The following is a 14,704-nucleotide window of genomic DNA, read 5'->3' as shown; positions in this document are numbered from 1 at the left end:
TTAGATTATATTTAAATCCCTCTAATAACAATAAATTAAGCTAATACTCATTTCCCTAATTTGAGGCAAATGCCAAGTTATCTACATATATTGCTTACTAAATCTAATCTAGGGAACAACATCGCCCTAAATAAAAATTCTCATTATTATTATGTGATTAATCACATCCTTATTTAAGTTTTTTAATTTCTAGCACCATATAAATAACTAGAATTTTTTATTATGTCTATTCTAATATATATAAATTTTTACCAAGAATTTGACTCTAGAATGTTGAAACAGCTAGGGGACATCATTTTTTAAAGGTTTTACACATGCAAGTATTTTCGGTTAAAAATAAACATTTATATTTTTGATAAAAGATTATAATTATATGATTGTTTTGACAGAGGATATAATAAATTTGGAGTTGATTTTTTTTCATTTTAGTAGCTTATAAATTTGAAATACAAGTAACTCTTGGTACTTTTTGTATATGTAATTTTTTTGTAAAATTTTAAGTTTAAGAAATTAGTAAATAATAAATAATTAATTCAAAAATCTAGCTTATGTGATGACCTGGTTACTTGGATTTCAACGAGCAGTCAATGAAATTTAAGTGAAGTGAAAATATTAAAGTGAGAGGCAGTGAAATTTAGCTAAAATGTTGAGCCCAAAGGTAGCCGCCTTACCCATATTTTGAAATTTAGGTGAAAATAATGAGCGGCAAAGATAGGCGCTAGAGACAAAGAAATATATTATTCCTTTTTGAGAAATTTAGCATCTCCCAAATCAAGTATAAAATCATTCCCCTTGTCTCACTTCAACCAAGAAGACCTTGAACTAGGGTGTAGAGCAAAAGGGTTCATAAGATATGAAATGATTTCATAAGATTCTTTTTTTTATTTCATGAATCATTAATACTATATAGATCATTAGTATTTCCATGGTTTTTGTTGACAATTCTCAATCTTTACATATATATGGTGTGTGAATTGTGATTTCCTTAATTATTTTTTTGTTGTTAATTTCTTAAGTACTGGAATATCTATATTTTCAAGATGAATTAGTTTAAGATGAATTAGTTTAGGGTGAGCACAATTTTACAATTTATAATCAACTAGTGAAATAGATTCACCCACTTTTATTAGCAAAAATAAATATCATTTAATTTCATAATGTTAAAAAGTTGGGTTATATAATATGTATATGGGAACAAATATAAAGCATGACTGGTCAAATATTTTTATCACCTTGATATTGAAGAAATGTTGTGCAAATTTTTTGAAAGTTTAGAAACAAAAAATTTTATACCAAGTTGGTAAAAGGATATTTTTATAATTGAAGAAGTATTAGAAACTCATTTTGACTATTATTTTTTTCATGCTAAGTTCATGACTGTGGAAGAACTTAAGATGTTGAGAATTATATGTGCCATTTTGGTAGCAAGCTAGGGTGCGTTATATACAAAATTTACAAATAAAAAGTAAAAATTAGGATGTAATAATTTGTGTCAACTAAAATGACAAAATAATATAATTGTATGAATAAATTATCTCTACCTACTTTTGAGCACAAGCTTTTTATTTACAACATATACATTAAAAAATTACTTTCACCGCTATAAAAATATAGTCATCTCCCCTCCATACCATATGTATACATTTTTATTTTGTAACACAACATCAGCCAATGATTTTTTAACACCCCACTGGACAAGAGTTGATAATTTGTTATGTAAATTACCAAGATTTATTTTAGTAGGCAGGGGAATAGATTCTCATTTCTCAGGGTTTGCCTTCTATTTTATTACATTCTCATTTATCAGGGTTTGCCTTCTATTTTAGTATACTTAAGGAGGTAGACTTTGACAAGATTTTCAAAATAAAATAAATTTTGATATGAATTATCACTTACAATATTTATACAACTACACAATGGGAACATATTCTCATTTCTTATGGTTTGTCTTCTATTTTAGTAGATTCTCATTTCTTAAGGTTTGTTTTGTATTTAAGTATATTTACTCGGTAGACTTTGACAAGATTTTCAAAATAAAACAATTTCGAAATGAATTATCACTTACAATATTTGAGTCTGCTTTTCAAACGTGCTTGGTCAAATTGTTCACACATATAAAGGCTTGAATACAACTACACAAAATCAACCTCAACCTCACATAAATTCTACCAAGTCATGTCCCAATAAATTCTAACATATAAGAGTAGCAAATTAATACTTTGTATTTGCTATATTTTTTTGAATTGGACCATATTTGTTGGCTCCAATTTTATCCCCAAAAAGTGGATGGAATTTTTCTGCTAATAAATTTATTTGGCACTCCTAAATTTAAATAATTTCACTCGATTTTAAACTAATATTTTTTCGAGAAATGGACCAAAATGTCAATTTGGGATATAAAATGGCAAAAATGTCACTTCTAAAAATTATGGCCCAAAATCGTTTAATGTTTCAAAAATAACCCAACACTCTACACGATGTAGCATTTTGTTTCATTTCATTATTTTTTGAAGGCTATCATGTTACTTCACGTCATTTGCTTTCACTAGCGCCGGTTATGAGAACAGTCAGAGCAGATTCTATATAAGAGTACCTTCTGTCCCATTTGGCTCAATATCAATAGCCGGAGATTAAATAGCGAGGGTTACGTTCTCTCGTTTAGGTCGACCGCTCTACGACGGCGAAGCTTTTTTCGAGAGAGGGACTTGACTGACAAAGGTTTCCGAATTCTAATTATTAATGCCGTTGTTATACTCCCGCCGCATTGATATTCTTTGAAGCCTTTCCGAGCGAGCCTCTGGGATCTCCCTTAACTAGTCAAATGGGAATCAGACATCTCCCCAAAAGCTCATCTGACCCCAAGGTGGTCTAGCGACTAGCTGGGTGGCTTGGTAAGCTGATAAAGCCCCAACTTCCTGTTGGACGGCTTCGACGAATATCTTTCTAGTTGCTCTGGAACAATTAGGAGATTCTCTAGAAGAAATACGGGGTTCTGCTTCTGGCGGCAACATGCTATTGGGTGGTGATTCCGCTTATGGGGTCAAATCAATACGTTCTAAGAAGAAATATTTGAATATCAATCTCATCGATCTCATAAGTATCATACCAAATCCCATCAATCGAATCACTTTTTCGAGAAATACGAGACATCTAAGTCATACAAGTAAAGAGATCTATTCATTGATAAGAAAAAGAAAAAATGTGAACGGGTATTGGATTGATGATAAAATAGAATCCTGGGTCGCAAACAGTGATTCGATTGATGATGAAGAAAGAGAATTCTTGGTTCAGTTCTCCACCTTAACGACAGAAAAAAGGATTGATCAAATTCTATTGAGTCTGACTCATAGTGATCATTTATCAAAGAATGACTCTGGCTATCAAATGATTGAACAACCGGGAGCAATTTACTTACGATACTTAGTTGACATTCATAAAAAGTATCTAATGAATTATGAGTTCAATACATCATGTTTAGCAGAAAGACGGATATTCCTTGCTCATTATCAGACAATCACTTATTCACAAACCTCGTGTGGGGCTAATAGTTTTCATTTCCCATCTCATGGAAAACCCTTTTCGCTCCGCTTAGCCTTATCCCCCTCTAGGGGTATTTTAGTGATAGGTTCTATAGGAACTGGACGATCCTATTTGGTCAAATACCTAGCGACAAACTCCCATGTTCCTTTCATTACGGTATTTCTGAACAAGTTCCTGGATAATCTTAGTGAGGATATTGATGCTAGTGAGGATATTGATGCTAGTGAGGATATTGATGCTAGTGAGGATATTGATGCTAGTGACGATATCGATCGTGACCTTCATACGGAGCTGGAACTGCTAACTATGGATATGATGTCGGAAAAAGACCGATTTTATATCACCCTTCAATTCGAATTAGCAAAAACAATGTCTCCTTGCATAATATGGATTCCAAACATTCATTTTTTATATTTAAGAGTATACCATAATTTAACAATTTTTAACAGGGTTCACCAAACCGTTTTTGGGACCATTTTTTACCTCAAAATGATAATTAGGGCCACCACCTTATTATTTGTAGATGGATAATGCATAGTAAATCAAGTTTCGTTTATATACTGATTTTTTGTCAAATTCATAAAAAAATAAAGTGTGTTAAATATATGATAATTATTTTTGTATTTTTAGTAATTAAAACAATCCATATAATTAATTAATTTTTTGAATATCTTTATTTCTAACATGAAATTGTTTTGAAACTATAAACGATGGAAATTTCATGACACACAAAGAGTTTGAGAAAATAATTCACATTAAAGAGAATGGTTAAATTTCATCACGTAGTTATAAAAATAAAACCCCCTTCCATACCTATTAGATTCTATTTAAATCCCAAGTTCATCCCTAATGGGGCAAACAATAATTCATTTACATCATTTAATTCCATAAGAATAAGTTTCCTTAGTAGAGGTTTCGTTTGGGAGTGTTGGTTAAAACTGCTGTGCTGTGAAAAAAAGTGCTCGTGAAAAAAGTGCTGTGAAAAAAATTAGATGATTGTTTGGTAATTCTTTTAATTTATGCATATTTTGAGATATAATATATAAAAATAATATTTTTGAGAAGGTATGATGGTGAAAATGAAACAGCTTTTGTTAAAAGTATGCGGGACATGTTTTCCCTAACAACAGCTTTTTAACCAAAAGCACTTTTCGATACATGGGCTTTTAGAAGTTATCAAACACCTTTGTCATAACTTTTGAGCAAAAAGTGTTGCACATGTCTGCAACAATAATACCAAAATAAGCCTAAATTTAAGGAACCACATTAAGGTAACTATATTGCTTACTAAATGTAGGGAACAACAACAATAGAGTAAGCAATATTCATTATTATTAATATGTGACTAATCACATTGTTATTTAAATTTTTTATTTGTGGCACTATAATTGTCTATTCTCCTCTAGATTGATTTTCACCAAGAATTGTGTCTACAATATTGAAATAACTACTACATGAGACAAGATTTTTTAAAGGTTTTACACATGTGAGTATTTTGGGCTATAAACAAAAAATTTTAATTTTGATAAAATATTACAGTTATGTAATGTTTTGACATAAAATATAATAATTTTTGAGTTAAAAATTTATTCTTTTAGTAACTTATAAATTTGAAATATAAGTGACTCATGGTATTTCTTGTATTTGTAGTTTTTTTGTAAAATTTCAAGTTTAACGAATTAATAAATAATCACCAGTTATTTCAAAAATCTAGCTAGTGAGTATGGTTTCCGTCAATGAAATTTAGGTCAAGTGAAATATTAATACGACAGGCTATGAAATTTAGGTGAAACAAAATATGAAAGTGAGAGGCAATATAATTTAGGTGAAAATACTAAGCACCAATTATAGGTGCCTTTCATATATAAAACATTCTCTTCGTCTCAGTTCAGCAAAAGGGTTTCAAGTTGAGGGATTGTGTTAATTTTCAAGGCTGAGGTTAAAAAAATTGTTTAGATTTAAAGTTGATGCTTTTATAGGGGCTTACAATTTAAAATTCCAACTGAGTGCACAAAAAACATGATTCTAATGATGAATGATTAACCATATACTTATATCCCACCACATCCCCGCAATCTTACTTGTGAACATATTTTCATGTTCGGGGGACCTCATCTCCGCCCAAAGTCTCTTACTTATAGGATCCTCATCCCATTGTCTTTGTGACCTTCTAAGGTCCTTCCCAATTTGGGGCTAACTTTCCTTTCTCACCAACTTCTAACACCTCAATCTTCCTTAACACCAAGTCTTCTTGCTGGAAAATCCTTTCTCTTACCCTCTTTTTATGGTAAAGGGAGGCTCTGTGCGGATGATTTGCATTACGGGTGTTGGCTTCATCGCTGACCTTGTCAAAAAGGTCGAAAGCAAACCTCATTCCTTCTTCATTAATTTCCGCTTCATAAGCTTTAACCTTTGATAATCCGTGGGTGATCTCAAGGGGCACCACTCTGTCGGCTCTGTAGACCAACATGAATGGGGTAGCTTTACTTGTATTTTTGTAGGTAGTATGATATCCCCAGAGTATAGCTAAAAATTCGTCCACCCAAGTGTTTCTTGGGCTTTCGGCCCTCTTTTTTAGTCCATCAAGGATGATCCGATTAGCGACCTCAGCTTGTCCATTTGCTTGGGGATGGGCAATTAAGGTCAATGGAAGTTCTATGATGTTATCATTACAGTACTCCTTAAACTTTTCATTGTCGAATTATCGCCCATTATTCGTAACGAGGATGTGTGGGATTCCAAATCAACATATAACATTCTCCTAGTAGAATTGAGAAATTTTCTTGGTGGTTATCTTGGCCAGTGCTTTGGCCTCAATCTACTTAGTGAAGTAGTCAATGACGACCATGATGAGCTTACTTTTTCCCGATGCTACAGGAAAGGGACCTAGTATGTCCATTCCCCACATTGTGAAGGGGATGGGGGAGCTAATGGATGTAAGCCTCTCTGGGTGTTGTAAAACTACAGAAACGTGCCTCTGGAATGTATTACACTTTTTCACATAAGCCTTTACACTGGCTAATATTGATGGCTAGTAAAACCCCAGCCGGGTTATCTTATTAGTGAAGGCCCTGCCCCAAAAGTAATGTCCACAAATCCCTTCGTGGACATCCTTCAGTGCCTCCTCTAGCTAATGAGGTCTTAAGCACTTCAAATATGAGATTGCGAAATACCTCTTGCATAAAAGACCTTTAATTAAAGAGTACCTCAATGCTCTTACTGATAACTTGTGTGCCTCTTGGGCATCATCCGGGAGCCAACCTGTCTTTAGGTGGCTCTCCATGGAGTCAATCCATCAACTAGTCAAACTAATTGGTGCTATCAGGTTTATAGCATGAATTATCGGGATCCTCAGGACTTGGAAGTAGATACTTCTTGGATAGTTTTCGATTTCAGATGAGGTGAACTTGGAAAGGGTGTCGGACGTAGTGTTCTTCTCTCTCGGTACATGTTCTGCATACCATTTATCAAATTGAGTCAATATTCCTTTCACGACCCTTAGGTACTTGGCCATGGCATCATCTCACTACCACATAAATGGCCTTCAGCAACAACCAAAAATGATGTTGCCACAAAAAATGTTGCCTTATGTGGCATGAAATTGAAAAAAATGATATATAGCAACATCATAACCAAATGTTACTTTAAATGTTGCCTTAAATTTGGTAGGCCAACACCCTTATACATGTTGCCTTAGATATGCAAAAAAAAATTAAAAAAAACGGGGGAAAAGTCCCTCTCTACCTAAAATAACCCACATAAATTAAAATAAAAAACTTAGTAAAGAAAAAACATAAACACAAGTTCATCTTACTCTCCACACAAACACTCTCTCGCTGCTGCTCATCCGCTCATCTCGCCACCGCACCTCTCCCCGCCGCACATCTCACTGAAGCTTCTCATTTAAAACTTTATTTCATCATTTCAGCTTTGTTTCAAAGCTCCACTTAGCTTTGTTAATCTGGGGTTTATAATCCTTAATTTTAGGGCATTTTTTTAATATTTGTTTACAAATTCTAATTTTAATTTGTTAATTATGGGGATTTCAAATCCTAATTTGGGGGCGGTTATATGTGTGCCCTGTTTATATCGATTCCGATTATTAGATTTCTCAACGAGCTTTACAGGTCTATGGTATACGATTGTTTCGATGTTTCGAGTGCTTTTTTTTGTTGAATTTGATGAATTTGTTGAATTTATGGTGTGATTTCATGTTTTGTGTTTCTCTAGGTTCGCGGTGACTTGTCATTTCAGAGGTGCAAATTGGCGATTAATTCGGTTGAGTTTTCCAATAGGGAGGATGATGAAGGCGTTGCTTCGGATTTTTCGGATATTGTTACTCAAATGGCTCAGGACGTGAGTCATTTTTGTCGAGTTTATGTAATATTATGTATTTATATTGTGATTAAGAGTTGAGTGTTGATTTGCGGTTTTTGTTTGTCTCGAAAAATGTTGTAGTTATTGGAATTGAACTAAGTTGAGCTAAGTTTAGTGAAGCGGAACTTGAGTTTGAGGGAGTGGTAGTGTGGGAATATAATATGGATTTATGTTGGTGATTATCTATAATACTGTAGGTGATACCATTTATATAGGATAGTGTTAAATAGTTAGAAACCGGATAATGAATTTTTGTCTGGATTATACATGTAGAATTTGGTGGTGAGTTGCACGTGCCAAAATAAATGAATAAACCACCAATTTGTATCACGAGTAACTACAAGCGCTTACCTAAATAGTACATTTTCTACTGACCGCTAAGGGTCATAATTGTCGATGTTTTTTATTGTTGTTGTAGCATTGTGTAATATTCTTCGTTTGTGTAGAGGATTTTTAGCTGGGTATGATGAAATCCAAACATTTTTCCCCATATAAAAATAAAAGTAGGCATGTCCTAATTCGTAAAAGTTATATGTTGTTATACACTGGTGAGATAAAAACAAACACATTCCTACTCTAACAGGTTTGAAATTTACTGGTTCATGTTTGTTTTCATTCAAACTCTTTGGTTCCCTTGAAGCACGTAAGGAATCCAGGCTCCAAATATATTTAGTTATAAAAAGTTTTTACATAGTTGTTTTAAATAGATTTAGGCGATGTTGAGGTGTCAGGATGGTGTAGATCCAAAGATATAAAACCATCTACCTGGTAAATGAGGTGGAGCCAAAAATTGTACTACTTGTATTTGATTTGCTAAAGCACTTGAGCTTATTGGTTAGGAGTTCAAATAATTTATAAAATGTTGGGTAAATGATGATATCATGCTAAAGCACTGGCCATGTTGTATTCCCCACCGCATTATTCCATACACAGACATATTTGATAGCTTGTCTCTTGATAATATCTTTCTTATGGGCTACAATTTATGTGTTCCATTCCATGCTTTGGAAATCCTTGTATTAGCAAATTCTCTGTGGTCCATCAGACCAAGTTCTTCTTTTATTTTATTTTTCCATATATTTGTATATTTTATTCTTTTTGCGCTGTACAAGCTGAGCTACATTGAATTAGTACCAACACTGGTTCCTAAATTTATCTCCTTCTAATGATAGCTAAAAGTTGTTCGAGCAGTCGCGGTTACGGGAGGCCTGCTTCCGATATTCAGGTTTTTATATAAAATTTCTAATCGCACTGGTTTCATCTTATTAATAATTATTTCCCAACTAGTTTTTTATACATCAGTGATCTTTTTGTTATTTACGTTTGAACTATTAGTCTTCTATTCCTTGGGTTTTTATCTGCTTCTATAGCAGAATGATTTGATTTAATATCTTGCTTATAATTTGTTAATATATTAGCATATCTCAATCTTGTCAGACTTGTTCTGTGCTGCTGCAAAGAGCATATATGCCAACAGTAAGAAAGACCAACATACTACCGCAATCTCATCAACTAAAACCAGTACTGCAGAAAGTAATACATCCACTTCCAAACTTGAAGAGGAACTTAAATTTACTTCTCGGCTTTGAAAATTTGCATTTAATGACCTTAAGATGGCCACTAGAAATTTTAGGCCTGATAGTCTTCTTGGTGAATGGGAATTTGGTTGTGTATTTAAGGGGTAGATCGAAGAGAATGGGACAGCACCTGTGAAATCTGGAACTGGTGGTGCAAGTGGAGCAAGGAATGCATGGCCTTGATACTTCTGCATCTCTTAGTTATATCGTAATATTTTGTTATTTTTGTGATCAACTTATAACTATTATACTTATCATGTTTTGTTAGATTTTGACCGAAACAAGTAATCTTATCGATGTATCTATGTTTTGTCAAAATAGTTGAAATTGTATGACTTTAAAGTTGATGCTTTTATACGGGCTTACAATTTAAACTCCCAACTAGTGCACATCAAAGCATGATTATAATGTTGAATGATGAACCAAATACTTATATTTCATCTCATCCCCGCAATCTTACTTCTGAACACATTTTCATGTTCATTTTATAAATGAGATATGAATAAAAGTTATATATAGGTATGACTTACAAATTTTATTCAACTTCTTTTATTTCAAATATCGATGATATATCATGCGGTTTCAACATTCGGAAGCCGAAAGGGTTAAATCTCCATAGCAATAGGCAAATTTATACAAAACAATTATGATCGTCTTCCAAAAAAAATTACACCTTGCTTCGTAAGCTTAAACAACTAGTTGATAATGGAAAGCTCATTGAAGTGATGAACTCTTTTAAGTTTCCCCTTAGGTGAAAAACAAGATATGAAAAAATGTAGAAAGATTGATTTTAATTTCATGAATCATTAATACTATATAAATTAATAGTATTTATAAGTTTTATGTTTACAATTCTCAAAAATAACATATATATATATAACTTTGTTTTATTCTAAATTCAAACTCAGTTTTATTGTTGGAACTTATTTGCAAAGTGCTTCTCCATCTGCTTTACTTGTTTACTGGCATCATGTAGCGATATTATCATCCCGTAGATCTTAAGCAATGTATCTCCTGAGATTTCTCAAAGTATAATGTTTATGAACACTGCTGGTGATACATGGAATGATTTAGCTACATGATTTACTCATGCGAATATACCTAAGGTCTTTATTGTCAAATGTGAAATTGCTTATCTTAGTCAGAGATCAATGTTTGTTTCCACTCAACTAAATTTAGGGCTCTTAATGATGAACCTGAGTAAATTTCTGAGTTGCCTTACTATAGTTGTAATAAGTGTATCAGTGAAGTCAATAACAAATTGAACTTGTACATAAGGAAAAGTCTCTTCTCTCAATTTCTTATGGGATTAAATGATTCTTCACTATCACTCGAGGTCATCTTCTCATGATAATACCTCATTCATCCTAAAGTGAAGCATATGAAATGAAGAATATCAAAGAGAAAAGGTGTCTTCTAATGTGCTTGTTGGGTCATCTGCTATGTCATTTAAGACAATGAATATGGTAACAGACACTCCAATCTATGAAGAAGAAAAATAGTGTCGGTGGCACCTCAACCACTCCCTTCTGTGACTTTTGTCAAATGACAGGACACCTTAGTGATAAATATTTCTGCATTTATAGCTACCTTGAATGGCCCAAAATATTTGGTAAACCCAAACCTAAACCTAAAAATCAACTAAATAAAGGTAAATCTCAAGCTAATAGTGTTAGTCTTGATAAGAACTCTTAGTCTTTCTCCAAGACTTCAGATCTTTAAGTGAAACATCAGTCAACTCTTTCTCTAATGGCCAATTCAAGGAACTTATGCAGATGATTCAGGCTATGAATAGAGAGATACTTATTGCTCCTAATTCTGGATGGCAATCTTCAAAAAATACTCTTCGTGGAGCAGGTATATTTTATCAATTTGCTGGTTATACTAATGCTCATCTCCAAACTATTCATTGTTAAAAAAGGATGAAGCTTGGGGTTCGGAAAGTTAAAAAATCTTAACTTGGCTATGCTCGCTAAACAAGGGAGGAGGCTAGTGAATAATGATAATCCAGGCATAGTATTTTCCTGATGGAGATTTTTTGACGGCACATCTTGGGGACAACCCTTGTTACATGTGGTATAGTATTCTGGTAACTCAATATTTGGTTAAAAGTGGGAGATGGATTGGATATGATAACGGAACAAACATTTGGAAAATACCATGGTTATCATGCCCATAAAATGGTATTTTTCACTAGAATTAAAAGATAGTAAAGTTAGTGGTCTAAATAATGTTGCTCAAAACAGGTGGGATAATGATATCATAAATGATCTTGGTAATGAAAGAGACGGGCAGCTGATTAAACAGATTCCTATTCAAAGAAGAAATAGGGCAGATTCGTGGTTCTGGAACTACGCCCAAAACGCTCAAATGCAATACTTTATTAATATGGCAATAGGCCATAAAAGCATTACATCTTGTTTTTGACTTTTGCAACAGAAAATGGGCATTACATTAGCGGCGAACGCTGGATTTGACTCCTAATGCAATGCTTTTTGTCATCAACTACAACGATACAAATCATTGCATCAGGAGCATACTCTAATAAAATAAGTCAATTATATGAATTGGAATGCCACGTGATCTGCCACGTAAAATTTTAACACGTCATAACTTGACATGTCATCAATTACCACCTCGGCATATTGATCCACATGTGCCACGTCACCATGGTGGGACCCAGTTTTTAGATGAATGATGTATATTAAATTAAGTTTAGTTCATATACTGATATTATGTCCAATTTATCAAAAAATAAAACGAGTTTAAACTTTTAGGTACAAGTGATTGTATAGTTACAAATATATAGTAATTTTTTCTATATTTCAAAACACTTCACGTAACTAAATTATTTTTTTGAAATATCTTTATTTCTAATATTAAAAAAAATTGAATCTTTAAATAATGAAAATGTCATAACACACAAAGTGTTTGAGAAAATAATTCACTTTAATGACAATGGTTGATTTTAATCACAATAAAATACAACACATTGGTTAAAAAATAAAACTCCCCTCGATATCTATTAGATTATGTTTAAATCCCTCTAATAACAATAAATTAAGTTAATACTCATTTCCCTAATTTGAGGCAAATGCCAAGTTATTTACATATATTGCTTACTAAATCTAATCTAGGGAACAACATCGCGCTAAATAAAAATTCTCATTATTATTATGTGATTAATCACTGAAGAAAAACGACCTGCAAATACTATGTATATATGTAATATATCAGTTTGTGTTTAAACGAGAGAACAAGTATGAAGTAAAGCTAATAAACTTATTGTTAAAGCCAACAGGATACAAATATATATGAAAGACTATGAGAGAACTACTACCTACAAAATAGGAAATGATAAAACAGAAATGCTAAACAGACTCCATACTGCTACTAACTCCTAGAAAACTCAGGCCAGTTTGCAGACCAAGTCAGAAAAACCGAAAACCCACAAACACGCACGTACATCATTTATTTGCATAAATAAATAAACGAACAATGTTTAGATTAAACCAACAAACAACCCCTTAATCTAAACTTGTTCTGCTAGATTCTTCACACCCAGAAGTTGTCTCATTTTCTCAAACTTCACAACTGGTAACACCTTTGTGAGGACATCCGCTTTCTGTTCATCTGTCTTAACATACTTGATAATTATTTCACCACGTTCAACACACTCCCTGAGGAAATGATATCGAATGTCTATGTGTTTAGACCTCCCATGGAACACTGGATTTTTGGCCAAGTCTATTGCAGACTTGTTATCAACATAAAGAACTACCGGACCAACATAACTATCTGAAACTTCACTTAACAATTTCCGAAGCCATATTCCCTGGCATGCTGCAGCTGTAGCAGCAATGAACTCTGCTTCACAACTGGACAATGCGACACATTTTTGTTTCTGTGAAACCCATGTTATCAAGTTATCATTCAAATAATAACACATACCTCCAGTGCTCTTCCTATCATCTATGTTTCCCGCCAGATCGCTATCCGAGTAACCAATTAACATATTATTCCCACTGTTCTTCGAGTATACCAATCCAAAACTCAACGTTCCCTTAACATAACGTAATATACGCTTGGCAGCATTCAAATGCATATCTGTGGGACGTTCCATAAACCGACTGACTATCCCTACTGCATGCAAAATGTCGGGACGTCTGTGCACAAGGTACCTTAAACCTCCAATCATGCTCTTGAACTTCGTAGGATCTACATGCTGACCTCCTTCATCCTTGGTAATGACCAGTTTTGGATCCATAGGATACTTGGTGGGATTACAGCTTCATATGCCTGCCTTTTCCAGAATTTTCTTTGCATAAGCGGTTTGTTTTAGCTCCACGAAACCTCGTCCCTGTTCTACTTCGATGCCCAAATAATAAGCAAGTTTTCCCAAGTCGCTCATTTCAAAAAGAGCATTCATCTTTTCCTTGAATCGTTGTATCACCTCACTGCTTGTTCCAGTCACCAATAAGTCGTCCACATACACAGCAACGATCAAGGCTCCATCTGGTTCTTGTTTAGTGTACACGGCATACTCGTAAGGACAGCGTTTTAGACCCATATTTTCAAGACTCTTACTCAGCTTAGAATACCAAGCTCGTGGAGCTTCGCGTAACCCATACAACGCTTTATACCATCTGTATACTAAATGCTCCTGTCCTTCCTTCACGAACCCCTCCGGTTGTTTTACGTATACCTCCTCCATCAACTCACCATTAAAAAAAGCGGATTTAACTTCTAAATGATGCACTTCCCACTCATTTCTTGCTGAAATTGCCAAGAGAAGACGGACTTTTTCTAGACGAGTGACGGGGGCAAAAATTTCTTCAAAATCAACCCCGTACTCTTGAACGTACCCCTTAGCTACAATCTGGGCTTTGTGCTTCACCACCTCCCCTTTAGTGTCCTTTTTTAATTTATAAACCCATTTTAAATCAATTGCTTTCTTTCCCAGTGGGAATTTTGTCAAGGTCCATGTGTCATTTCTTTCAACCGCCTCAATTTCCTTCTCCATAGCAAGTCTCCATTCCTGCTTCTTAGAGGCCTGAGTGTAGTTTATGGGCTCATTTACCCCCATCAGCATTAACTCATCCGTCAACTCCACTTCCACTATGTCATCATATATGTCTCTGATGCTTCTGTGCCTTTGCCTCACAGGTTCAGTTTCAGTTCTATCACCAGAGTCTTCAGGGCTTACAGTT

The 14,704-nt window shown here is 33.9% G+C and overlaps 1 protein-coding gene across 1 annotated transcript; it reads right to left on the bottom strand.

Annotated features, from left to right (window-relative positions):
- Window positions 1-13,026: 13,026 nt before the first annotated feature.
- On the bottom strand, window positions 13,027-13,761 carry LOC141666073 (secreted RxLR effector protein 161-like). The gene has a single exon (XM_074472056.1). The coding sequence runs from the start codon at window positions 13,759-13,761 to the stop codon at window positions 13,027-13,029; it is 735 nt and encodes a 244-aa protein (XP_074328157.1).
- Window positions 13,762-14,704: the final 943 nt, after the last annotated feature.

This window comes from Apium graveolens, chromosome 6 (genome assembly GCF_009905375.1).
Source record: "Apium graveolens cultivar Ventura chromosome 6, ASM990537v1, whole genome shotgun sequence".
NCBI lineage: Eukaryota > Viridiplantae > Streptophyta > Magnoliopsida > Apiales > Apiaceae > Apium > Apium graveolens.
Note: the sequence above shows the minus strand (reverse complement) of the source record. Positions and strands in the feature narration are given on the sequence as shown.